The sequence below is a fragment of the Debaryomyces hansenii genome, assembly GCF_000006445.2.
Source record: "Debaryomyces hansenii CBS767 chromosome A complete sequence".
In the NCBI taxonomy this organism is placed as follows: Eukaryota; Fungi; Ascomycota; class Pichiomycetes; order Serinales; family Debaryomycetaceae; genus Debaryomyces; species Debaryomyces hansenii.
In genome coordinates this window covers 713,194-739,679 of record NC_006046.2, presented here as the reverse complement: position 1 = coordinate 739,679, position 26,486 = coordinate 713,194, and the positions used below count along the sequence as shown (strand labels likewise).

The 26,486-nt window shown below is 37.2% G+C and overlaps 12 protein-coding genes across 12 annotated transcripts; 8 read left to right on the top strand and 4 right to left on the bottom strand. All coding sequences in view use genetic code 12, as the record gives it.

Annotated features, from left to right (window-relative positions):
• Window positions 1–78: 78 nt before the first annotated feature.
• DEHA2D09086g (DEHA2D09086p) lies at window positions 79–2,346 on the top strand (the record flags this gene model as incomplete). Its single annotated transcript, XM_458859.1, has 1 exon — window positions 79–2,346. The coding sequence occupies one exon, from the start codon at window positions 79–81 to the stop codon at window positions 2,344–2,346; it is 2,268 nt and encodes a 755-aa protein (XP_458859.2).
• A 125-nt stretch (window positions 2,347–2,471) lies between these two features.
• Window positions 2,472–3,626, top strand: DEHA2D09064g (DEHA2D09064p; the record flags this gene model as incomplete). The annotated part of the gene is made up of 1 exon (XM_458858.1): window positions 2,472–3,626. The coding sequence occupies one exon, from the start codon at window positions 2,472–2,474 to the stop codon at window positions 3,624–3,626; it is 1,155 nt and encodes a 384-aa protein (XP_458858.1).
• Window positions 3,627–3,699: 73 nt separating this feature from the next.
• Window positions 3,700–6,786, bottom strand: DEHA2D09042g (DEHA2D09042p; the record flags this gene model as incomplete). The annotated part of the gene is made up of 1 exon (XM_458857.1): window positions 3,700–6,786. One exon carries the CDS (start codon window positions 6,784–6,786, stop codon window positions 3,700–3,702), a length of 3,087 nt encoding a protein of 1,028 aa, XP_458857.2.
• A 457-nt stretch (window positions 6,787–7,243) lies between these two features.
• DEHA2D09020g (DEHA2D09020p) lies at window positions 7,244–9,604 on the top strand (the record flags this gene model as incomplete). Its single annotated transcript, XM_458856.2, has 1 exon — window positions 7,244–9,604. The coding sequence occupies one exon, from the start codon at window positions 7,244–7,246 to the stop codon at window positions 9,602–9,604; it is 2,361 nt and encodes a 786-aa protein (XP_458856.2).
• Window positions 9,605–9,794: 190 nt separating this feature from the next.
• On the top strand, window positions 9,795–10,685 carry DEHA2D08998g (DEHA2D08998p; the record flags this gene model as incomplete). The annotated part of the gene is made up of 1 exon (XM_458855.1): window positions 9,795–10,685. One exon carries the CDS (start codon window positions 9,795–9,797, stop codon window positions 10,683–10,685), a length of 891 nt encoding a protein of 296 aa, XP_458855.2.
• A 44-nt stretch (window positions 10,686–10,729) lies between these two features.
• DEHA2D08976g (DEHA2D08976p) lies at window positions 10,730–11,509 on the bottom strand (the record flags this gene model as incomplete). The annotated part of the gene is made up of 1 exon (XM_458854.1): window positions 10,730–11,509. One exon carries the CDS (start codon window positions 11,507–11,509, stop codon window positions 10,730–10,732), a length of 780 nt encoding a protein of 259 aa, XP_458854.2.
• A 198-nt stretch (window positions 11,510–11,707) lies between these two features.
• DEHA2D08954g (DEHA2D08954p) lies at window positions 11,708–12,982 on the top strand (the record flags this gene model as incomplete). The annotated part of the gene is made up of 1 exon (XM_458853.1): window positions 11,708–12,982. One exon carries the CDS (start codon window positions 11,708–11,710, stop codon window positions 12,980–12,982), a length of 1,275 nt encoding a protein of 424 aa, XP_458853.1.
• Window positions 12,983–13,241: 259 nt separating this feature from the next.
• Window positions 13,242–17,960, top strand: DEHA2D08932g (DEHA2D08932p; the record flags this gene model as incomplete). Its single annotated transcript, XM_002770241.1, has 1 exon — window positions 13,242–17,960. One exon carries the CDS (start codon window positions 13,242–13,244, stop codon window positions 17,958–17,960), a length of 4,719 nt encoding a protein of 1,572 aa, XP_002770287.1.
• A 179-nt stretch (window positions 17,961–18,139) lies between these two features.
• On the top strand, window positions 18,140–19,945 carry DEHA2D08910g (DEHA2D08910p; the record flags this gene model as incomplete). Its single annotated transcript, XM_458851.2, has 1 exon — window positions 18,140–19,945. One exon carries the CDS (start codon window positions 18,140–18,142, stop codon window positions 19,943–19,945), a length of 1,806 nt encoding a protein of 601 aa, XP_458851.2.
• Window positions 19,946–20,253: 308 nt separating this feature from the next.
• Window positions 20,254–21,147, top strand: DEHA2D08888g (DEHA2D08888p; the record flags this gene model as incomplete). Its single annotated transcript, XM_458850.1, has 1 exon — window positions 20,254–21,147. One exon carries the CDS (start codon window positions 20,254–20,256, stop codon window positions 21,145–21,147), a length of 894 nt encoding a protein of 297 aa, XP_458850.2.
• Window positions 21,148–21,308: 161 nt separating this feature from the next.
• On the bottom strand, window positions 21,309–25,247 carry DEHA2D08866g (DEHA2D08866p; the record flags this gene model as incomplete). Its single annotated transcript, XM_002770240.1, has 1 exon — window positions 21,309–25,247. One exon carries the CDS (start codon window positions 25,245–25,247, stop codon window positions 21,309–21,311), a length of 3,939 nt encoding a protein of 1,312 aa, XP_002770286.1.
• A 479-nt stretch (window positions 25,248–25,726) lies between these two features.
• DEHA2D08844g (DEHA2D08844p) lies at window positions 25,727–26,407 on the bottom strand (the record flags this gene model as incomplete). Its single annotated transcript, XM_458848.1, has 1 exon — window positions 25,727–26,407. The coding sequence occupies one exon, from the start codon at window positions 26,405–26,407 to the stop codon at window positions 25,727–25,729; it is 681 nt and encodes a 226-aa protein (XP_458848.2).
• Between the last annotated feature and the right edge of the window lie 79 nt (window positions 26,408–26,486).

The window sequence follows — 26,486 nt, the reverse complement described above, 5'->3', positions numbered from 1 at the left end:
ACGATTCTAATAGAGATTTGGCTAAGAATCTAATACCTGTTATTGGTTATTCACTGTTTCTTATAGATTCTTGATAGGATGGATGACAAAGGATCTAATAGGTATAAATTAAGACTCTCTTCATTGTCGCAAAGAGATGGGAAGAAAAACCTGAACCATAGAGGAGATGAAGAGCTTTTGAATATCTTACCCTCGTATCATATGTATCAATCTACGATATCGAAGAACTTGACACCCTCTCACGAAGACTTCCGAACAGAACCACCAAGTTACGAGATTACGCCGATATCCTCTGTCGCCTCGTCTGAGACCTCGAGTGTTAATGATTATTTTATGGATATTTCCTTGCCTACATCACCCACGAATGCCAATGAGGAAGAAAATGAGGAAGAGGATTTATTGTCTATCGATAATACGATCTTGTCGAATGCTCATAAGTTGAAGAGATTAACGGCCATGAATAAAGAAATCTCCAAGGATTTGATCATTAATATCTATTTGACTGAAGAAATTGGAAAAATAGGTGTTGCACCTAAACTTATCGATCCATTGTCCTTGGAACTTAAACAGGGAGATTACATCTATGGTTTCGTAACGGTCACTAATAAAACAAAGCACAACGTTCCATTTGATATGTTTCCGGTAGTGTTTGAAGGAGCTTTAACATTAGGTAATAATAATAGACCAATTGTACAACCACCAGTAAACATTGTCAGATTCTTGACTATGTTTGACTTTAATGCTTCGTGGAACGATGGAAGTCTTGATAGGTTGGTATCAGACAATAATAACCCGCATATTCCTAAAAATGACGTTGATCCTTACGACAATACCCAAATTCAATTGAATCATAAAAAAATATTTGAACCTAACGTCACTTACAAAAAATTCTTTACATTTAAGATACCTGATAAGTTGTTAGATAGTAGTTGTGAACCTCATGGTTTAGTAAAACATATTCAAGTTCCACCCACTCTTGGCATTTCAAAAAATGAAGTGATAAATTCATTAAGAAGAAAATGGAGAGACAATGCAGATGACGCAGGTATAGCATCACCACGGCCCGATGATAGTGATATAGGAAAGAATAAGGCTCAGTATGCTTCGCTTACGAATGATTTTGCATTCCCAGATACTGCAATAAGTTATTGTATTAGTGCCAGGATTATAGGAAGATCAGTGGGTTACGAAAACTTATTTTTGAAAAACCATTTACCCCTGAACCCAACTGCCGATGAATACGTAGTTGCAAATGAGAATTACTGTTACTTGAGGTTAGTTGGGGACGCTGACCCAATTTTTGAACTTAATAGATCTATGATGACTGAAGAGGCTAAATTGATATATTCAAACATGGTTGACAAAATAAAGGAATACATTAGTTTGGCGAAAGAAATGTCGACACTTTCTATTGATGATAGGAGTTCAACTTCTTTATTACATCCTACTTCTAGTGCAACGGAACTAGCAAAAATGCGCCAGTCGTATTACTCAAAAATTAGCCCCACAAGACCTAGAGAGAATGTTTACGAAATATTCTTGCTGTACAGAAAGAAGTCAATTCTTGGAACAAATAAAATAATCGGTCTTGCTGCATTGTCAAGTCCAAAAACGCATTATAGAGTACCATATGTACCTTTATCAAAATTCAGAAAACCAGATATACCAGTTCCCTCTACCAAAATCAATATCCCGTTAGATCTTACATTTATTTATTCAGAAAATCAGAATCAGCTTCCACCAGACTTCAAGCATATATCTGTTGAACTAATTGCATTGAATATCAAGTCTAAAAATTTGCCTATTCCTGTGGTATTCCATCACGATATGCTTTTTCAAAATAAAAGTAAAGGCTCGGACAACTTTGACTATATAACTATTAAACTATTCCAAAAATATGCGATAGAGTTATCGAAAGTTCTCAAGGATGTTAAACATGATAATCTAGATTTAGATAAAAGTTTAATACGTGATGTCAAGTGTCTTGCTAACCTCTCATCTAAATATGATTATTTCAAGATTTTGAATCCGAGGGTGTCTGCTATTAACTCTTCGGAGGAACTAAACTTAATATCATCAATTCCTTGGGAATCTGAAAGTTTGACCACAAGATCTACAACAGATACACTAGAGGAACAGGTCAAATATACAAAGAAATTCAATGCAGTTATTGACATATCAAATGCAGCCTTAATTCCAACTGGTTCCAAGGATTTCTGCTTGATACCTGATTTCCAATATTGTTTTACGGCTAGACTTTATTACTTGAAAATAAAACTCAAGTGCCCCAATGGCGACAAGATGGTCCTTAAAGTGCCATTAATACTCCAAAAAGAAAGAGAGTAATATATTTAATTTTGCATAGCATATAGTTCTCATAGATATATTTTTCGCATGTTGCAATCTCTGCGCAAATACAAAAAATTTTCCAACCACATGTAAAGAAACATTTCATTAAGTCAACTTTAACCATGACTGAAGAATTTATATCCGAATGGGATAAAAAAAGATATATCCCAAAGCCTGGTGAACCAACTTTGCCGCCTCAATTGTCTGAACTTGCTGATAAATCTGCAGATGATGTCATAAAAGAATTGAATAGATTGCCCTTTTTCATGACTGAATTGGATGAAACCGACGGTGATGGAGGAGAAAATACTAATTTAGAGGCACTTAAAAGTTTAGCATACGATGGTGAACCTGACGAAATTGCTACGAATTTTAAAAACCAAGGAAATGATTGTTACAAAGTTAAACAATATAAAACTGCTGTAGATTACTATACAAGAGGTTTAGAAATGGATTGTGGAGTTGACTCGATTGACTCTGCATTATATTTAAATAGAGCTGCTTGTAATCTTGAATTGAAGAATTACAGAAAATGTATTGAAGATTGTAAAAGTGTTTTACTTATAGATGAAAAAAATGTTAAAGCATGCTACAGATCAGGTAAAGCCTTCTTTTATGTTGAAAGATACGAGGAAGCCAAGCAAATATTTCAATATGGATTGACCATGGACGCCGATAATAAATCTATTAAAGATGCCTATCAGGAAGTTATTGATTTGGAAGAAAAAATTGCGGCCGCAAAGCTCAAGAAACAGAGAGACGAAGAGGAAAAACAATTGAAAAAAGTTTTATTAGTAAATGCTATGAAATTAAGACATATTGAGATGATAAAGAGTGCAAGACCTATCGAGCTACTTGAGGATGCTAAAATACGATTAGAGGATCCAATGGATCATGAATCACAATTAATTTTTCCATCAATGATTTTGTATCCTACTACAGACGAATTCGATTATATTGCTGAAATTAGTGAATTGAGTACTCCGACAGATATTTTGCAAATTGTTTTAGATAGACCAAAAGAATGGTTCGAGGATCCCAAACATGAAAATTTCACTCTCAAGAAATTACAATGCTACATGGAAACTGTATCAGGAGGCTTGGTCAAGGTTGGTAAGAATGTGGCCGTGAATAACGCGTTAATGTCAGATAAACCAAAGGCACCATTATTTGACAATGCGTTAAGGTTATATGTAATCCCAAAATCTGATTCTGAAGAATGGTTATCTAAGTGGAATAAAGATGTTGCTTTGGCAAAACGTCAAATTTTGAAATAATAAATTCATGTTATTTCGGTTGTACATTAAGTATTTATGTTATAGGTACATATTTACAGTGATATTATATATATTACAGATGAGCAGGATCTTTATAGCCCATCTTGATTGCATATTCTGTAGCTTCACGTTTCCTTTGTTTTTCGTCTGGTGTGAAGTTTGAAGGAGAGGATTTACCACGATACCTTGAGGCTTGTGACTCGAAGATTTCTTCTATATTTAAACGGGGAACTTCTCCGAAAATTGTAACTGGATCTATGGTTCTATTTTGCATTACAATTTTATGTAACTGTGGAGTTTCAGCCCAACTTTGCAAGACCTTGTGAGACTGGTTATCTTCATCATCAGTCGGAATGTCTGGCAAAGTGTCTTCTGCGGTCTGTACTTTTCTATCTTTAGCAGGTGTTTTAGGATCCGTAAAAATATCATTTGTTTTAAAATTAGTATTTTTATGTGTTACTTTCTTATCGCTATTTGAAATTCTGCTAGCCTTTTTTTCAAGAATCTTTTGCTTACTCAATGTATGTTGTCTTGAGGGTGTTTTACTTTCAACTTTCGAACGTTTGGAATAATCCTTGGATTCCGAGTTATTAGTAGAACTATTCTTTGTAGTTTCTGGCAAGGTCATTAAATTTCCATAGTTTGACTTATTTCCTGGTTTCAGAGCCTGCTGTATTTCTGTAATATCATTCAAAAAATTAGAGGACCTTTTTCCTTCGTTTGTTCTTTCGTTATTAGGGGTCTCACTTTTTAAGACAGATGAGGGATTTGACTGTAACTTGCTATCTAATTTATGATTCATCGCTATCATAATTTTTTGCCTAGGTTTCTGAGCAGCCGCTTCGCTCCTCTCTGCCATTAGAGATTTTTTTTTCAAGGATGGAATGTTAGAGAATTCAAGCCTCGAAGGAATTTTTGTTTCTCTCATCTCATGCTCGTCATTTAGTGGAATTGACTTTTTCAAGGGAGATGTATTAGATTTATTTGATGTCTTGATTGGGTTAAATTGTGGTTTCGTTGGGTTGAGAGTTGTAGTGAGGAACTTGTTCTTACTTGAAACAGCATTGTCGGACTTTTTACCTTCTTGCGTCTTTCTGGAAGGAGTTTTGACATTTTTAGCTGCGCTTGCGCTGGTAGGAGCCATAAGTCTATTAATCAAATCTACTTCAGCCTTTCCTTGTATGGTTTTAGGTTCAGTCGAATTTTTGGAATCTGAATCGATATTATGTAGTCTTGAAGAAGCTCTATAATTAGCCTCAGACGATGCCTTATTGTACAGCTTAGTCGGGGACCTGAACCCTTGTGTGCTAGACATGGTAGACACTCTAACGGGCGACTTCGTACGTTCTCTTGTTAGTATATTCAATGACAGTTTAGTTGGAGACCTTGAACCTGATTGCCGGTTTGGCGAGCCAGTACTAGTTGAATAGCTTGCAGAATCGTATTGTAAGCCGGCGGATCTTGGATTACTCATAAATACATTCCTAGCACGGCGGAGAACAGATCCAATCGAATTAATAACAGGAGATTTCGAAGGCGAACGACGGCCAAGGCTTTCTCTATGCTTCACATCCTCTTTTATTTCATCATCCTCAACAAGGGCGGGTGCATTACGATCAAGAAACAGGTTCAATATTTTCTCTGTATTTTCAAAAGCTTTTTCAGATAAATTTTCGGTTACTGGGACTTTTGCTGTATCGTTTTTATCAGATTTTACATCAAATTGATGTTTTACACTTTCCTCCGATTGCTCAACATTCTCAGTCGCCGCATTTGACTGCTTTTTCGAAAACTGCTCTTGTACATGCCAATTGGTCTCATCATTTATCTCTTCCTTTGGCTTTATAATTTTAATTGGATCTTCCTTAGGTTTTATATTGTCATTTAGTAATGGTCTTGCAGACGACCTTCTCTTCAAGCTTTCTTTTATATATGTAGAATTGAATCCTGCCTGACTTTCCGTATCTCTTTGTAATTTGCGTCTCTTTAATGTTGTAGGAGATAGGTTTCCTGTAGTATTATTGGTATTATTTTCATTTCTTGATGCTATTTCTAATTTCTCGAACACTCGCAGGGACCTGCTTTTAATATCAGACATTCCTTTTCCAGAATGATTTGACGATGAGCTGATTGTAATAGGTTCACGAGAAGGCAACGATACAAAGACAGATGCCCGTGTAGGAGTTTTACTCATAGACTTTCTTATCGAAGCTGGGTCCTTCTTCAATGGTACAAAAATGCTTCCAGAGTCATTCAGATTCCCATGAGATGGTGCACCGATGGTAGCTCTATTATTAGGCCTCAGCGGATTTTCCAGGACAGTAGCGTGTTTTCTCTTAGGTGTATCAACGTGAATAAACTGGCTTGCTCGAGGGTTATTAATGGCAGACTTGCCAGCTATGCTTTTCCTGATTGCCGTACTGATGGCCTGAAATGAATCGTCGTCCGAAACCGGATTTGTCTGCTCCAGTTCTTTATAAGGTGACTCGAGTTTTGGGGGTACAACCTTATTCGGGTTTATAGTATTTGCAATGGGTATAAACGATAAATCAGCGTGCAGAGACGTATGAGCATCTTGCTCCTGATTATTCTTCAATGGCGACGGTGTCTTCGGCGTATACCTTGATGTAGCATGTGTGGTATTGGTATTAGTAAGAGCCATCACTGGTGAAGACTGAGGACTCTCTGCCTCGTCCGCATCCCCATCTATCAGCGTACCTTTGTCTCGGTGCCCTGGCGAGATATAAGTGAAGTTGGACGTTAAGTCTGCCCCTTCTTGCTTTTCTCGTCCATCTGGTACTTTATCATATTCTGCTTCTTTATCATATTCTGCTTCTTTATCATATTCTGCTTCTTTCACTCCCGCATCCTGGTCCACTTCCCTTATGATATCGACTCCTTTATTCTCGTTCTCTTCGCCCTCTTCGCTCTCCGATAACGAGGCGACAAACATCTTATTATGTTGTCCCTCTAGCGCCTTTTTCATAAAATCATTCAATTGATCAATGTCACCTCTCAAATCATGGTAAAACATCTCCGTATGCGTTAGCACTTCCGAATTCATGCAATATAACTCATTGGCAACCCATTTCGATGTTCCGGGGACCACTTCGTTCTTCTTATTTTTTGCTGCTTTGATAGCCCAAAAACTGGAACTCATTTTATAGCTATTTCAAACCTGAGTCACGGACTCCACTTCACCTACTTCGTATTATCAACTTTCCGTTAATTACCGTTGAATATAAGTGTATAAGATGATCTGGAACCAATAGGAATTGTATTTACATTTTGTGGTTAAATTATTTTTTCATACGCGACATGTGCCTTGTTAACATGTCAAATTGATCTTATATTCCTTCGAATATCTTCCCGGAGTGGTCCTTGAATCGAATAAAAATAAGTGTATAAGTAGTATCCAATTCTGGGTTGGTTGATATTTCAAACTAACAGTATTGGAAATTGATTATTACGAAGGTATTGTGGTAAAAGAAATATTTTTGTTGGGCATCACAATAGATAAGAGCAAGCATCGCAATATTTTAATCAACTCAACAGAGCCGTTATTGGTAATAGACTAAACAGGTTAATAGTTAGACGGCAAGAAAAAGTGAAGTTTAATGAAATTTTTTGGAACCAACCCTTCCAAGCGTGATTTTAAGACCCTGGTGCAAAATAGCATAACATCAGACCATAGCGATGAGATACCTATACCGGTACAAGATACGAAGAGTGACACAACACCAAATGAGAAAATGAACGAGCCATTAGCGTCGCCGGCGTACGAGGATGTTCCGATATGGAATATTTTGCCTTCATACCAACTTTACCAATCGACGTTTTCGAAAAACCTTCGCCCGTCGAACGAAGACTTGAGATATGCGCCACCTACGTACCACGAGGATTCTACAGAAACTCCCGTTGGAAGCGTTGATCCGAGTACTGGGAGTTACTTTCCTAATATGACAGATTCCCCAGGATCGTCACACTCTACTGCGGCAGCTGCTCATTCGTACTCGGGGAATCTCATAAATGAATCACCCACTAGATGGGAAGATAGTCTTTTGGGAAACACGCATAGATTGAAGAAAATTGGTGATATTAACAGTGCTGTTGCTAATCGAGTGAAAATTGAAATCCAAATTACTGAAAAGGCGTGCAAGAGGGGTGTACGTCCCACTATTATCGACCCTCTGACTATAGAATATCAGCCTGGGGATTCTATAAACGGATTTATCACAATCAGAAACAAGCATACTCTTCCTATTCTGTTTGATATGTTCTCAGTTGTTTTTGAAGGTAAAATTTCGGTTACAAGTGATACGGATTCGAAGAAGTCGCATATCTTTTATAAATTCCTCAATATGTTTGATTATAGTGCATCATGGACTCCAGCCGATTTGAATGATGACGCTGAGGAGAACCAGTATGATCCACTTGATAACGCATGCATGAGATTTCCTATGGAGAAATATTTCGAACCCGATGTCACTTACAAGAAATTCTTCAATTTCCGTGTTCCAGATAAGTTATTGGATGTGGCCTGCGAATTCCATAATTTGCCGAGACATTGCGAGATGTTGCCTACGTTAGGTTTAGCAAAAGACCAATTCTTGAAAAACTTGAGAAAATTTCGACAAGGAGTTTCTGCAAATACTGAATTCACAATTGGTGGGACGGCTCCAGTATTGAATCAGCCTAGGAAACCTGGTTTTAATGGGGTCCTTGATAAAAGATTAAAGGATTTATCGTTCCCTGATACTTCTGTTAGTTATAGTGTTGAGGCAAGGGTTATTGCTAAAGAATCTGATTATAGTATTATCATGCCAAATTCTGCGGTCAAATCAGAGAAGGATGAATTCTTAATTGTTAATGAATCCAGTTGTTTTATCAGATTAATACCAAAGGAGCGGTTATCGAAGGCTTTCGACAGTCACATAATTGAAAATGAATCAAAGATTATATATAACAACTTAGTTGAAAGGGTAACCCAGAAAATTCATTTAGGTAAAGATTTATTGGATGAGAAGCGTACAATCCTGAATAATGAACAAACCTACGAAATTACAAGAATTCCGTCTATATCTAAAAGAAGACAATTATATAACGAAGGGAGTAACAGTAACCTGAGTAAAAATAAATTATTGAGAAAGGAAAAAGGTGCCAAGTATGAATTATTCGTACCTTATAAGAAGAAATCGTTGACTGCTGCTCCTAAAGTTGTAGGAATTATTGGCTTGACGACAATTAAAATGGACTACAAATTGAAATATATGCCTCCATATAAATATAGAACTTTGCATCCGCATCCACCTAATAACGAATTATCGACGAAGCTTAACATTCCGTTAGAATTTGTTTTCTCATCGAATGAAAGCTCTAAAGCGTCTAAACCTCCGGATGTTAAATCCATAAGTGCAGAATTAATTGTCTTTACATATAGATCAAAGAAATATCCTATTCCTGTTGAGATATTTAGTGATTTGTTATTTAAGAATAAACCGGGTGATACTGACAATATTGAGCACTACGTCATTAAGCCATTCCAGAAATATCTAGAAGAAATCACTGATTTGTCGAGAAAACTAAGTTTTGAAATCTTGAACGTTGATAGTCAATTAATCATGGACATCAAGAGTTTAGCCAATTTATCTACAAAATACAACTGCTTACGAGTTGACGAATCTAAAGTGACTTCAAACCATGCAACAACCCCTTGGACGTTTGTTTCTTCACAGGAAGCAAAGTCTTCCAGCGACAAAGAAGTTTATTCGAAGAAGGTCAACCTCCTGGTTGACTTAAAGAATGTCTTTTCAAAAGACAATACAGGGTCTCACGATGACCTCGGCGTTGACGCCTATTCCCTCGTGCCAAACTTCCAGAGTTGTATAATAGGTAGAGCTTATTACTTGAGACTTCACGTCAAATTGCAAAATAATGATCTGATGTACTTAAGAATCCCTATTACGATTCAATTATGATATAATAAACGATACTAAAAAGAACATGTATAATACAATTTGTAGTACTACGCCAAAATAAAGCACTATTATTATGTGCAGTGTTTTTTTGTTATCTGCGTAATTTTAGATCTCTTAAAACAACCCTTCTTTCACACTATTAGCATCAAAGTATACACTCAATTATAAATTCTATTCACTTCGCTAAGTTATGAATGACTTGCAATACCAACTGATTGGTAGCAACGACAATAATAAATGCTCCGTATTTGAAGGAGCATCTAAAATAAACTTCGCATTTCTGGTATTAATCACCATAGGTATTATTGTCAGTTACTTACCACAATATCGTCGTATTTATATCAAAAAGACATCTGAAGGGTTATCGACGAATTTCTTGTTTTTGGGCTCCTGCTCATCTATTTTTACCCTTACAAATATCATTCTAGTTAGCTCTAAGGCTAGACATTGTTGCTATATAGGTGCATTAAACTTTTTCAACTGTCTTAACTCCCAGTTGAACCTAATTCAGATTGGAATACAATGCACATGTGCCATTTTGATATTAGTGGTTGTCCTTCTTCAAACAAGATATTCCATCAAGCAGGATAAGGATGAGTATGCAAGGATTGTGACTGTGGGGAAGTTCGTAGCGCTACACGGGATAATATCGATAATTGAAGTATTCACAGGATTATATACCAATCGTACTCTTTTACTCACAATTGCCCAGATCAATGGTTTGCTTTCGGCGCTATTGACTATGATGAAGTATGTCCCCCAAATTACTACGACTTACAGACTTAAACACCCGGGCACGTTGTCTATTGGCATGATGTGCATTCAAACACCGGGTGGGTTCATTTTCACCATGACGTTATTTTTTACAAAAGGCTCACATTGGTCATCGTGGGTGTCGTACTTGGTTGCAGCTCTTTTACAGGGAACTTTATTGCTATTGTGCATTTATTATGAATACATAAGGAATGAAGGAATAACCTCCGAAATTTTAGAAAGACGAGAAATTGACAGAAATATCATACAAAACCTCGATGGAATAAATAATGATGACCTGGAAACAGATGTGCTTATCAGATCCTAAATATAATATACATGTTAAATATAATGTACATGCTCTATATGTGACTACTCTTCGTTTTCTTCGTCGAAAAATGATGCAAATTTAGGCTTTGATTTCGCGTTTGCCTGCTTCGTCTTACCTGACGCTTGGTCTTTCGATGCTCCCTCTTGTGGCGTATCTTGTTCCTCGTCGGATGATTCCCAATCGCTTTCCCAATCATCGGACTCAGTATCCAGGTTCAATGCACTATTGACACTATTTCTCACCTCCATCATCACGTCATCGAGTTCATCAAGGAATTCCGTATCCCGAAACCGTTCCTGCGACGCAACACTACCGTTCAACACACTCTCATAATACCCTATCGCTTTCTGGAGCTTCTCCTTTTTCTCTTGAAACTTTTCTTTATCTTGCTCGGCTTGTCCATTCAGTTCGTTAAGTGCATCGTACGCCTTTTTCAACTTAGCAATGTCCCTAGTTTTAACCCCTGTTTTCAAATCCTTATAATACGTTTTGGAATCCTTAGTCTCTCGCTTTGGTTGTCGTCCTGATCTGCTTTTGTTGGCCCTTAAGTTCGCTCCAAATCCTCCTTTACCTCCTAAAACCCCTACGTATGCACTTATTCTAGTCACTCCGTCCATTCCCTTAAGACTCTCTATAGTGCTGTCCCGACAAAGTGGTTTATTAGTGCATTCCAATACATATCTTGGGTATAACTGGAACTTCCTATAGAATTCATCTAGCCTCTTCACCAACGCATCCATGGATATATCGCTATCATAATCTTCTATCCGATGATTGGGTATCCCCGTTATATTTCCTACTTCTATAACCATCTTGACCATATGTCATATATTGCCATATATTGCCATATAGTACCCTTAGTATGCTTATCTATGAATCCATATTGGACTTATATCATCGATTACGTAATTTTAGTGAAAAAAAATTCCACGAATCAATTGTCGACTTGAAAAATTTTGGTGATATTTAAGCAGAACGAAGCTTTTTTGAATAGTTATCATACAATAAGCAATTTAAAGATGTTTAGAAACGTTGTTAATGCTTTCCGTTCAACTGGACGTACTTCATTCAAAGTTCGTCCAACTTCGATTAGAACTTACGCGGCATTCGACCGTTCGAAGCCACATGTTAACATTGGTACCATCGGACATGTCGATCACGGTAAGACTACCTTAACAGCTGCTATCACCAAGGTTTTGGCCGATAAGGGTGGTGCTTCTTTCTTAGATTATCAGTCTATTGATAGAGCTCCAGAAGAAAGATCCAGAGGTATTACCATTTCCACCACTCATGTTGAATACGAAACTGAGAAGAGACATTATGCCCATGTTGATTGTCCAGGTCACGCTGATTACATTAAGAATATGATTACTGGTGCTGCTCAAATGGATGGTGCTATCATCGTTGTTGCAGCTTCTGACGGACAAATGCCACAAACTAGAGAACATTTGTTATTGGCCAGACAAGTTGGTGTTCAACACTTAGTTGTTTTCGTCAACAAGGTTGATACTATTGACGACCCAGAAATGTTGGAATTAGTTGAAATGGAAATGAGAGAATTATTGTCGCAATACGGTTTTGATGGTGACAACACTCCAGTTGTTATGGGATCTGCTTTATGTGCTTTAGAAAATAAGCAACCGGAAATTGGTGTCCAAGCCATTGAAAAGTTGTTAGACAACGTTGATGAATACATTCCAACTCCACAACGTGATTTGGAACAACCATTCTTGTTACCTGTTGAAGATGTTTTCTCTATCTCCGGTAGAGGTACTGTCGTTACCGGTAGAGTTGAAAGAGGTACTTTAAAGAAGGGTGAAGAAATCGAAATTGTCGGTAACTTCGACAAGACCTTCAAGGCCACTGTTACTGGTATTGAAATGTTCAAGAAGGAATTGGATGCTGCTATGGCTGGTGACAATGCCGGTATTTTATTGAGAGGTGTTAAGAGAGACGAAATCAACCGTGGTATGGTTTTAGCTAAGCCAGGTACTGTCACTTCCCACAAGAAGGTCTTAGCCTCCTTGTATATTTTAAGTAAGGAAGAAGGTGGTCGTCACTCCTCATTCGGTGAAAACTACAAGCCACAATTGTTCCTTAGAACCACCGATGTCACTGGTACTTTAAGATTCCCAGAAGGTGCTGACCACTCTCAAATGGTCATGCCAGGTGACAACATTGAAATGGAAATCGAATTAGTCAGAAAGACCCCAATTGAAGTCAACCAACGTTTCAACATCAGAGAAGGTGGTAAGACCGTTGGTACTGGTTTAGTCACCAGAATTCTTGAGTAATCTACTGGTTCAGATTTTATCATCTCGGCTACTTAAGCTGATTGTATATAGGTATATCTTAAACTGTTAGGAATGTATATTGAATTTTTTACTTCTATTGGTAGTCTCATCGTAAATGTGCTTGAGTGCGATTTTATCTTGTGTTTACAAAGTGATGTCAAAAGCTAGCGCTAACTACAACTAGCAGGATAGAGTAATAAACATTGCTTTAATCGGGTAGAAACGCTAGTGTACGTGTCAATTAGTCAACGCTGTTAATATGCAAAGTGACATGACCCAAGGACTTACGTTACCGGCGTTTGATCTAAGATCTGATATCAGACATCCGTATTCGTCAAGCATTGGCTACAAGACGGTATTATATCCAAATAGTCGACAGCTATTGATTTCTAAGAGAGAAGTGATTCTTATAAGAGGGTCTACGGTAACTAAGAAATTGAAGTACGATGAAGACATAATAGCGGCATCATATACGTCATTCAATAGTGGTGGATCAGGGTGTGATACGAATCCTACCGATGCTTTGATTATCTGTCTTCGAAAATCCGCATACATTAACTATCCCGACGGAAGATCGTACGTAGTAAGCTTTCCATTTAGCTTGAAAAGTGCATTACCGTTTGAATCCGGAATAATATTGGAAAAAGACCTGAATGTGCCATCATTATCTAGTATAGATAATTTACATCCACAACAATTGCATACCGCAAAGTTTCTAACGTTGGTTGATCCAATTGGAGACTTTAGGATAATTACTTCATCGTCGACTTCAATTATATCGCCACATGAAAGATTGATGACATTTCCAGCCAAGGGTTTAAATAAAACTTCAACCATATGTGCTACATTCAATACTCTGGAAAAGACGGTCGTGCTATATCATATACGATCTTCCGCTAGGGGAAACAAAAAGCTGGTCACCAACTCATCGAAGCTCTCGAAACGAAAACAGAGTATGATTTCAACCCCAAATCCGTCGAGGATTCCTGAAGATGAAAGTGTGCATCTTGACCCCAACCATAATAATAACTCCATTTCAAATAACAGTCTTCAAAATGTCATTTCTATGAATATGGAGAAGAAAAGAACCAGCACCTTGTTATCTGATGTATCATCCATAGCTAGGATGAGCTCGGATCCAGGTTTTCCTGATTCTTCCAAAACAAAATCTGGATATTCGTCCTTAGAGTTTGCAGTGTTTCGGAAGGATATGATATTAACGAAGATAGACGCGTATAAGTTGAATGTGGACAAATCACAAGTTGAAGTCTATGGCTTGACGTATGAAGACCAGGAAGCAATAGTGATAATGAATAAATCTAGTAAAGAAGCTCAAGTTCATATATTTCAGCAACTGTCAAGCCATATCCCTAGATATCAATTCTGCTATAGAATACAATGCGAGCATTGTATTCCACTTAATAACTCTAAACATGAAGGGTATTTAGTGGTTTTGAAAGATGAGCATTCGCTTACTTTGGTTAACCCTTTCATTGATGTTGTCACATTAAATATCGATTTGGCTGGAAACTTCCCTCCTATAAAAATGTTGCAGTCGTCATTCAATGAAGATGTAGCATTACTATCGAAATCGGGAAAAGCATATATATTAAAACTACTATTGGATCCGTCGAACGAATTGGTACTCAAGTGTTTACAATGTTTTAAATATCTATCTGGTTCCAAGATTAATGAAACAATATGGGTATTATGGCGTTCGGCACTTCTGTTAGATGAAAGGAGAGATGATTGGAATGCGTTTGTCATTACTTTACTAAGTTTAATTTACCCGTTTCAAGACGACTTCCCTTCAGGAATATCAAATGAGATTACAAAGATGTTACCAAAAGCAAAACATTTGCATAGCATTTCTCAATTCAATTACTCCTTTTCTGATTTAATTCCCTACGTTGTTATTTCATTACATCTAATAAGAGAAGAAATGAAACTTGATATTTTGAGTCAATCTAATTTAAATACTATGGGAATGTTCTTGACCCAATTAACTACATGGATGGGATGGCCCGAATCTTGGAATAAATACTATATGATTGACATGAACAACATAGAGAAGGTTACAAGATTCCTCCTGGTTTGTGTTTTAGGATCACCACCAAACCTACTTGCATCATTGACTAGTTTGTTTAGTGATAGCCTTATTCCATACTTGTTCTTTTCACAGTTGGTGGAAGAAAGCGATACCATTGATGAATTGATAACTCCAAGAACATACCATGTCCTAAAACTATTCGAAATAATTGTATCACCTCATTACGAACCTACACATGTAATTGATATGATGTGCACATATGGAATTACTATGAGCGACTTGGAAACTTACCCTCCTGGGATATATATCCCACTAAAAGAAGCTGTCCTGATTTGTCAGGAGAATCCTGCTTTTGAATGGACTAGCAGAACTCTAGAATTGGTCGGAAGAAAAGATTTAAGCATGTTTTTAGATACTGATGCGTTTCAAACTCCATCTTCTCATTATACTGGACTTTCTGGATCGACGTCTCAATTAGTCACAAAAGATATTAACTATATTTTGGCTAACATTTTTGACAAGAATGAATCTGTGGTTGCATGGGATGGTCAATCAGAGGCAGATAGAATAAATATTACAAAATTGATATTTGACTATGATAGACGGTATTATGAAATAACGACCTTACTTCACCAAACGAAGACTCAATCAGCGACATTAACCACTGATGAAGATATCAGCGAGTATGATATGTTCATTTTGCAAAGAGAACTAGCAGCTCTTGTGGCTCTTAGAACTCTAACTATACCCTTAGGTAGAGCTGCATTGTTTTACGCTGGTAGAATGCCATTATTGACAGAGAAATTCCCAATTCCAAAATTCAGTTTCAGTACACTAATTGCACCAACAATGACAAATATCATCTTGTCCAAGGGAGCCATAAGTGATAATATTTCTGAGTGGGGATATTTCCATAATGGTGTTTCGTCCGGGTTGAGTATCAGTAAGGACTCAAAAGGGATTTCTGGCAGTTGGATAATTTTTAATAAACCACCAGAACTAAATTCACAGCATGCTGGCTTCTTATTAGGATTAGGTCTTAATGGACATCTCAAAAAATTAGAGGAATGGCATATTTATAATTATTTGGGTCCAAAGCATCCATTAACAAGTGTGGGTCTTTTAGTTGGTATGGCCGCTAGTATCAAAGGATCCATGGATAACAAATTGACAAAGGTCTTGTCCGTTCACGCAGTTGCATTATTACCGCAAGGTGCCAATGATTTGAATGTTCCTATCATGGTTCAAACTGCAGGATTAATAGGAATTGGATTGCTTTATCTTGAAAGTCAGCATCGTCGGATGAGTGAAATATTACTTTCACAAATCACTAGTTCCGTATTTCAGAATGATACTGAACAAATTCATGAAGGGTATCGTTTAGCAGCTGGAATTGCTTTAGGGTTTGTAAACTTGGGTAAGGGTAATGACTTAAGAGGTTTAAATGATACACATGTTATAGATAAACTATTAGTGCTTGCCATATCTATGAAAGATTTCCAGTCAATTCAAGAATTAGACAAATCTTGTTGTGGAGCTATTATTGCCCTAGGATTCATTTATATGAAAACTGAAAATATCGCAATAGCCAATAAATTGGAAGTACCAAATAATGAACAATTATTGGATTATATTAGACCTGACTTGCTTCTATTAAGATGTGTTGCAAAGAACCTCATCATGTGGGAATTCATAGATAACTCAATTGAATGGGTGAATAATGAAATTCCGAGACCATTGTTAGAAAAATATTCACTTGATAGTATCGATTCGCTAGATAGTGACCAGTTAGGGTATTTCAATATTCTAGGTGGTGCATGCCTTTCAATCGCTATTAAATATGCTTCAACCCACGACAAGAAGGCTCGTGATACGTTATTATATTTCTTGGATAAGATGATGGTTATTTCAGTAGCTCCTGTCAATAACTATGATCAAAGAATGGCATATCATTGCGCCAATAATACTCAAGATCTAATCGCATTGAGTTTATCTATTATTATGGCTGGGAGTGGAGACCTAGAAACTTTCAGAAGACTAAGGATCCTACAAGGGGAAACTAATAAAGATATGGGTTATGGTAATTATATGGCAATAAACACCGCCTTAGGGTTTTTATTCTTAGGTGGTGGGCAGTATGCATTCAGCAAATCAAATTTTGCAATTGCCTCCTTAGTCGTATCCTTATACCCAATTTATCCAAATGAGAACAGCGAATACGAAGTCCACCTACAGGCGCTAAGACACTTCTGGGCGTTGTCAGTTGAACCTCGATGCTTAATTATTCGAGACGTAAATACTCGCAAGCCCTGCAAGGTTCCAGTGACTATCACAATGAAGAATGGAGAAGTCAAAGAAACGTTATCGCCATATTTGTTGCCCAATCTAAGTGATATATTAATGATATCAACTAATTCACCCGATCATTTCAACGTTCAGATCGACTTCCAATTAAATTCAGAGTATTTGGAAATATTTAAGAAGACCCTCACCATATTTGTATATAAAAGACGTAACTATCAACTTTTAAAGACTTCAATTGGAACCTTGTTAAAGAATGAAAACAAAAAGCTCCAGATTGATAATGGTGAGGTCAGCATAAATAGCGATGTCTCAAAATTGCTAGGCTTGAAGTTTATGGAGAAGCTCAATACCTTCGAAAAGCAGATTTTTCTCTACGAGAGCAGTGATAATGATGGAGAATACGACTCCCTTACCAACAATTCGGGCTTATCTATTTTCAACATCATTGATAATAAGATTGAAATGCAATTAATGGCTACAAAACCGAAGACTATTGATGATTTATGGAACTTAAAGCTCATTTTTGCATTTACCGATAGGCTACTCACAGAAAATTTGCATTTCATTAGTTTGGGCTTTATAGAACAGCTTAAGCAGAATGTTTGGAAATTATCCAATTCATAGCCGTATTTTTTAATATAGTACACGTAAGGTTATCATGTTATTGTTTTGGTTCAAGACGACCGTAAAAATTTTGTAGTGCGACACTTCAGTATGGAAAATATAAATCTTCACAAGACAATAAATATTATCACTATCAATTCTTCTTTTGTAGAATATTGATATAGTAGATTCTTACTTGGATGTTAAGAATGCCTTTCAGACCCTCTTCGTTGTACCTGAAACCTAGTTTGGGTCATAAAATGAGGTACACTTCTTCTGCCTTTTCACATGGGCCTCACACTATGAATATATCCCAACCTTTATCCAGGGCCTCGTTAGTTGCAGAAAAGACATTACAAGGACAAATTCAACAAAAGAGGAACTTTGGGTCATATTACTATCCATTCCCAAAGATTCCAAGACCTAAGAGAAACGTGTTGTATTACTCGACATGGACGAAGGGAACCAGATTGGCTTCGGGTCAGAAGAAATTGAAGCTTCCATATATAAGGATATCCAGAAGACTGTTTTCGAGTGCCAATCAGAAATTGAAAAACAAAACGAAGAATTTTCACAAACGATTCTTCTCAGCGGAGGCACGTAAAAAGAGACAGCAACGCAGAAGATTTATTAGATGGTGGACTTTAACCTCTTTGACGGTTGTTTTAGGGGGTGTTGCGGCAAAGATCCACTACGAACGAGGTGACAAAGACCAGCACTTCAACGAATATGCAATAAAACCACAATCGTGGCACTTGTATGCATATTCGACGTTGCCATTGAAGTCGATTTCAAGATTATGGGGTCAATTCAACTCCATCAATTTACCAGTTTGGTTAAGAGGTCCATCATATAAGTTGTATTCCACTTTATTTGGTGTCAATTTGGAAGAGATGGACGAGCCAGATTTAACCACGTACAGTAACTTGTCTGAATTTTTCTACAGAAAGTTGAAGCCGGGTGTTAGACCAATTGCCGATTCGGAAGTGGTATCTCCATCTGACGGAAAAGTATTAAAATTCGGAATCATAGAGAATGGTGAAATTGAACAAGTGAAGGGTATGACATATTCAATTGATGCTTTACTTGGATTGAAAGCAGAAAGATTAGCAGCGCCTTCTCATTCACTTGATTTTGACCATGAAACTGACGATGACTCCGTCTTGAAAAGAGACGAAGAGTTTGCCAAGATTAATGGTATATCGTACTCAGTTGATGACTTGGTTGGTGGTGAATCGAGTGATACATTCCATATGAACGATTTAGACTATAAAGATGAAGGTGATGGAACAGCTAAGGGATCAAAGTCCTCGTTTTCCAAAGAGCTCGCGGTGGCCAAGGGTGTAGCGCCCCCTACATTGAACAATTTCAGTGACAACAAGCAATTGTACTTTGCGGTTATTTACTTGGCTCCAGGTGACTATCATCGTTACCATTCGCCAACCAACTGGGTCACAACGTTAAGACGTCATTTCATTGGTGAATTGTTTTCGGTAGCCCCCTTCTTTCAGAAGACTTTGCAGGGATTATTTGTTTTGAACGAGAGAGTAGCGTTGCTAGGCTACTGGAAGCACGGTTTCTTTTCCATGATTCCAGTTGGTGCCACGAATGTTGGTAGTATAGTTGTCAACTTTGACAAGGATTTGAAAACAAACGATGTTTACGAAAACGAAGTCTATCTGAAGAGCTCTCTTTCTTCCGATAATGAAAATACCCCATTATTGCAAAACACTGATGAATCCTCTACTGATGTGTCAACAGTATCGACTACTTCCTCCACTGCCAGCCAACGTAAGAAATTGAAGAAGAATACTGTATACGAGGCCACGTATACTAAAGCCAGTAGACTTTTGGGTGGGTATCCTTTAACGAAGGGTCAAGAAGTTGGTGGTTTTAAATTAGGCTCTACAGTTGTTTTGATCTTTGAAGCCCCAGATAACTTCAAATTCGATTTAGAACTTGGCCAGAAAGTTAAGATGGGTGAACAGTTAGGCAGGTTTGAATAGATTTCTAATTCTTTCTATAGATAGGTTATAAGGTTTATTATTTTAATTCATAATTCATTTCATATTAAATCATATTAGACCAAAGAGAATCGTGTTGTTGATCTTCACGTGAATGAATCGAAACCTCCTTTTTTTTTTCAATCAACTGTTTAGAACTTGTTTCTATTGTCCTACAATTATACTCTTCCCGATATAGTATATTCACATAGGTCCTTTGAGTCGAGAAATTTGTATATTAAAGTTAGTCCTTTTTCATATTTATTATTCATTCATTCATTCATATTTTTTCACAGATCAGCCCATAAACGATGTCATTTCTAAACACGATCAGAGGATTGGGCAGAAGCTCCAAGAAGAATAAAAAGGATGTGGATACGCCAGCATCGATATATTCACATAATAATTCATCTGGTTCACCGATAAGAAGATCACAGTCTCCAGGCAAATATTCGCCAAATAAATATTCTCCAACTAAACCACGAAACACAAATCAAATACAATTTGCAAATCAGTCACCTACTAGAAGAGGCCGTACACAAGGAAATACACAGGTGCAGCAGAATCAGCTGCCACGTCGTCAGCAGGTAGCTCAACAGTCACAAGCATCACCATCAAAATTACCACTTTTCTTATGTGAACCATTTGTGAAGACTGCGTTGGTGAAAGGATCCTTCAAAACTATCGTTCAACTTCCAAAATATGTGGATTCGAACGAGTGGATAGCGTTGAATATATTCGAACTGTACAATAACTTAAACCAATTTTATGGAATTATTGCTGATTATGTTACACCAGAGGCATTTCCAACTATGAATGCGGGTCCTAATACGAATTATATGTGGGTTGATGCCAGTGGCCAAGCAATCAATTTGCCAGCAAGCCAATATATTGACTATGTTTTGACATGGATATCAACCAAGTTGAACGATCAATCGATATTTCCTACTAAAAATGGAGGAGCATTCCCACCGAACTTCTTGAAGGATTGCAAAAACATATTAAGACAAATGCTCAGAATATTTGCTTTCATATATCACAACCAATTTGATAAGATAGTACACTTGTCATTAGAAGCACACTGGAACTCTTTCTTCGCCCATTTTATTAGCTTTATAAAGGAATTTAATTTGATTGACAGGAAAGAATTAGAGCCATTATTACCGTTAATAGAGAATTTTGAACAGCAAGGGAAAATTATATAAGTATTATTAGCTTTAATCATGTTCAAATACACATTTTCAAACGTTGTTTTAATTTTATCGTATTTATTCTATATGGACAAGTATATACAAATTTACAGTACTGAAAATCAGAAAGAAACTGTACACGGACAAATATAATATGTACAAGAATGCATCATCAATCATGAAAAGAAATATGGTGAGTCTTTAACGATGCTGACATCTAAATCACCTTTCTTTGGAATTTCAGGAAACTTCAAAGGAGCTAACACTTGCATTGCTTTCCTGGAGGCAGCGCTTACAGCTAATTTATTCATGTCTACTCCTTCTGTTACGCTGACAGTAGTCACCATTTTCTGACCCATCTCTATAACTTTTGGATCATCGGAATCTAATAACTGCTGTCTCTTTTTTTCCAAGTAAATTTCGTCAGCAACAGTTAAGGCTCTACCTAAATCCTTTACAATATTTCTTCTAACGTCTTTAATCTTCTTGGCAACTTCGTGGTCTCCAGGTATTATAATAACCTGTAAGAAACCTTTATAACGTCTTTCAAATTCATCTCTAATCTTTACAATTAAGTTTTCGCCGTGCAATTTTACAAACTGCTCACGAATATGGCTGTTCATAGTATTCACATCACATGCATGGGTCCAGTAGGAATCATGGACAGAGGCGAAAGACAATCCCAGCTCTGCGCATGCCTTAGCGGTCATTAACATGTGGGTCGCATCTAACGAATGCACGTAGTTTGGTGGGAATGCTGCTTGTTGCTTTCTAGCATCCACTTGACTAGCACCAAAAGGATCTGAAATGACAATATCTTGCAAATTAGTGGAAATAATTTGTTTCTTTGTAACTCTATATGGTTGGACACATGGTAATCCTAATGGTGTAGTCCAAATGACTGAAGATAAATGGCTTGGTTTGTTTGAATTTTTAGAGCTCTTCTCTTCATAATCAATACGAACGGATTTACTAATTCTTTTAGCAGATTCACCCAACCAATCTTGAATTAAATGAGCACCTTCGAATAATTCTCTGATCGACGCAAAAACATGGGCTGTTAAATATCTGGCATATTCATCGACATTTTCTGTATCGTTCTTATCGAAATAGTGATCAATTTGCTTTTGGATTTGTAAAACTGCACCAACAAAAGTAACCCCGTACACATTGGTCATGACAGTTTGTTTAACAACCTTTCTAGTGATCTTATCTTGCAAGAAAATGGCATATTTGTTACCTGCTTCCGCTTCGGCATCAACTCTCTTCTGAACTAATCCTGCTACGAACGTGTAAACATCTTGAGGCTTGTCGGCCGGAATCAAATTCACTTGACGTGCCCCTTCGATATCACCTCCCAATGCAGCATAATGCTGTAAACCATTACAAGTACCATCTTGATGTACAGGAATATGGGAAACAAATTTGGTTGGATCATCTAACTGGAAAGCTTCATTTAATTCAAAACAAACACTCAATACTTGCCAAGGCTTCTCTCCCTTCTTCCACCATCCACTTCCATTTATTGGATTTCTGGCACATTCCAAGATATTCTCCAAATTATCATCAACAAATTGAATTCTTTCATTTAAGGGAGCTTTATCGATACCATAGACATTGGCTAAGTGTATCTTTAACCAATTTAAACCTTCGTCCCCAACCTCTCTACCTTCCCAAAACAAAAATAAAGATCTAGTCATATCGTTACCTAAATGATTTAAATGCGCGGATAATGGATAAGCTCTACCTCTGAAATCAACATTATGAGGAAAGAAAAGTTTTTCGCCTAAGAACCCTCTAGCAATTTCTAACTTGTAGTTGGTATCACATCTTTGAGATCTCGCAGAAGCAGCTTCATTCATAGCCTTTCTAACTTTTCTTTGATATTCAGCTTTTTCAAATGGTTCCGCATTCATTGGCAATTGCTTTGGTAATTCGGGTTCCTCAACAATAGGAGGGATGTCTAAAAATTTCTCTCCTGTATTCCAAAACTTAGAAATAATATTGAATACATTACGATTCACAGTCCATGCGGTATCACCTAACACGTTTAATCCATCGTAAATTTCCAAATTATCTAAATCAGAAGCAGCCTTCAAATATGCGTTTGTTTCAGCAGAATCCTTAATTCTAACTAAACTATTTTGTGAAAATAAATAACCCCCATCATTATAACTAGTCCATGGACGTGGAGGAACTAGCATTGGTAACATTTGTGGTTGTACAGAGTTACCTAAGACATTTCCAGCTAATTGCCGCACTAACGATTTATGTACTTTCAAAACACCCAACCTCTGACCTTGAAGGTACTGGTAGGTATGATGGAAAGCAGGTTGCATACCCTTTACTTCTTTTCCAGTTGTAGGATCTGTTCCCTTAACAGGAACCTTAGCTACATGTATTAATAATGAAGTTAAGACCGATCCAACCTTAGCGTAAATTGGATAATCCCACTCGTTATTTGCAATTGGATCTTGCTTATTATAGTCTCTTCTTTGTCTTAAAAGCTTTTTCCACTGACTAGTAGTCTTTAACTTTTTAGAAAGTGATCTACCTTCAGCTTTCATTAAGTTTTGCGATTTATATTCTAATTCAAGTGCCTTTCCAACTGAAATAACCGCTCTAGCAGTTCTCATCCCATCAACAATACCACCTGTAGAATTTAATTTTAGTAATTCCAATATAGTGATAACGCACATTTTCTTAGGAGGGATTAAAGTCAAATAGGGGGCATAATACGCTCTGTCTTTCATGAGATTTTTTGCATCAGGCTTAACGTTGTCTAATGAAATTTCACCATCTAATATCTTTTTACATTGGTTCACTTCTTCTTCGACATATGGCAATAAATCAGAATACCACTTGAATAATTGAACGTTTAAACTTTTATGAAGATTAATTGCACCTCTTTTCTGCATATCTTCGAACTCATGCTTCCACTTTTCTTTTGCTCCGTCTACACCTCTCAATTCTAACTGTCTCTGTCTTCCCTCGTTAAATAAATCTAATGCTTCATTGAACTTTTCTCGTTGTTCATCAGTCTTTAAGCATTTGTAAACAGCAAAATAATCTTTCTTCTCTTGGTTCGAAGTGTTATGCAAGACATGGTTATTCATTTCATTTTCAATGTTATTAATGAATTCATCTAGCACAGCTGAATTATTATCGGTTTTCAAACCCAAAAGTGTATGTCTAATAACTTTTAAACCAAATGAGTCAACCGCTTTCAAAGAATCAGAATCCTTTTCAATGATTGGTACACTCAGTTCGGTATCTTTGAAATATTCAGGTACATTCTCTTCGGAATCAACGTCATACATATCGCTGCTACCGTCTAGCTTTCTCACTTGTGCAAATAGCGGACAGAGATCCTTCGGAATTAGATTTTCAGTAACAGAAGGATCTTTAAAAATTTTCATCAAACCGTCTATACCAATGATATCTATATGCGTAAAGACCTTTCTGATCATCGAGGTGTTGGACTTAATTCTAGAAATGTATGACATGCAGATCTTTTCATCGTCTATGGCTTTTGAAATCAAAATAGCGTATGTTCTATCGTTTGGAACCACATCTCTGAACTGCAGCTGGATGCTAGCCAAATAATTCTCCATCTCTATGATCGATGTCGAGCTTTCAAGTGACCATGCTTCCAAATACTTATTGAGCGAAAATATAAAGTTCTCTTGCGATGACAAGAGTGGATAAATTGCTTTCAATATCTTATCTGCTCTATCGAAATTTTTGCTCGATAATAACGCATCCAAAAGCGATTGTAAGTGAACAACATCCTTTGCAAATGGCGATCTTGATACTGGGTCATATTGTGATGACCATGCAACTTCTTGCGTTTCTTCTCTCGAAATCGTATTCAAAAAATCCCCATTTATCTCTGAAAATGACTTATTATATAAAGCATTTCTCCCGGGTATATCCTTCTTGTTTTTCAAGTCTTCTAAGAACGAATTATATATAGGGAAACTCTCACTTGGTATTCCCGTTGATCTTGTGATAGTAGTAGTTGATCTTATGCTTTGCAATCTCTGATTCTCAACACCGTAGCGTCGAACCAAATCAACTGCTATGTGTTTCCTAGATAATCTTTTGAACATCATATTCAGCTACTCTATTGTGACGAATATCAGTGCTAAATAAGATATCTAACTAAGAATACAAGAATATTTCACATCAATTCCGCCATCTTGTAGTAGTGAATTTTAGCAGAAAGAGAAAAAAAAAAAAAAAAATTTCTATGCAGTATTTTCATCTCTACAGGCAGACGACTTATAAGTGATATCTATTCATTACATTCATAAACAGGTATTCATAAAGAGAATTAAAGTATTAGATGTGCGTTATAGAGCAAAATGACAGTCCGATTGCAAAATAAATAGAAAGAACGGACAAACCGCAGTGAAACGAGGAAAAAAGGTGAGAAGAGATGGAATAGAGATAGGACAGATAGGAGAAGATGACAGGGAAGGGAGAGGAACAAGAAAGCACAATCGTCAACCTTTCTCTTCACCGCGGACCCGGTATTGCAATGGTATAAAACAAAAATAACTCCAATTAGTATGTATATGTGCGAGAAGGATTAAAGACCCATTTCTGCTTGTAATGCCTTCAAAGCTTCCTCGTCCTCGTCGTCTTCGGTGGAAGCCGCAGGCTTGTTCTTGTTGACGGTAGGGAAGTCTGGCATTTCTTCTTCTGGGGCCGACACCTTGGCGACAGGGGCCTTTTGGGCAGGAGTTTGCTGTTTGTGTTCTTTTTCTTCTTCTTGTAACATGGCGAGCTCCTCGTCCAATTCGTCCTCGTCGACAAATTCTGTGCCCACCGGTCTTGATATGGCTTCGGATATCTCGTCCGCCAACTCGACCTGTTCTCTGATGTCGTCCATCGTATTCTCGACCTTGTCCACGTCGTATTCTCCGTGGATTTGCTTCATGGCTTGTGCACCTTGCTTCATGGCCTTCATAGTTTCCAAGTTCAAGTTTGCGCCCTCAATCGAAGTGAGTTGCGTCTCCAACGAGTCGATCTGGTTCTCTATCTTCATCAAGTTTGCCTCGTAGCCCTTCTTTCTCTTCAACGCATTCTTGGCCAATGCCTTGTTGGTAGTGATATATTTCCGTGCTAAAGCATCCTGGTCCGCAATCTGCAGCTCCAAATGTGAACGCTTCTTATTCAACATCTGGATGTGCTCACGTAACTCAACAATGGCCTTCTTCGGATACTCCTTCTTCTGTTGCTTGTTTCCGCCAAATAGGTAATTCCACATTCTTATTTCGTTGTCTTATGCAATAAATAGATAATTATATTTAAATTTATAAATTAAGGCGAATTTTATATTTCTGGTA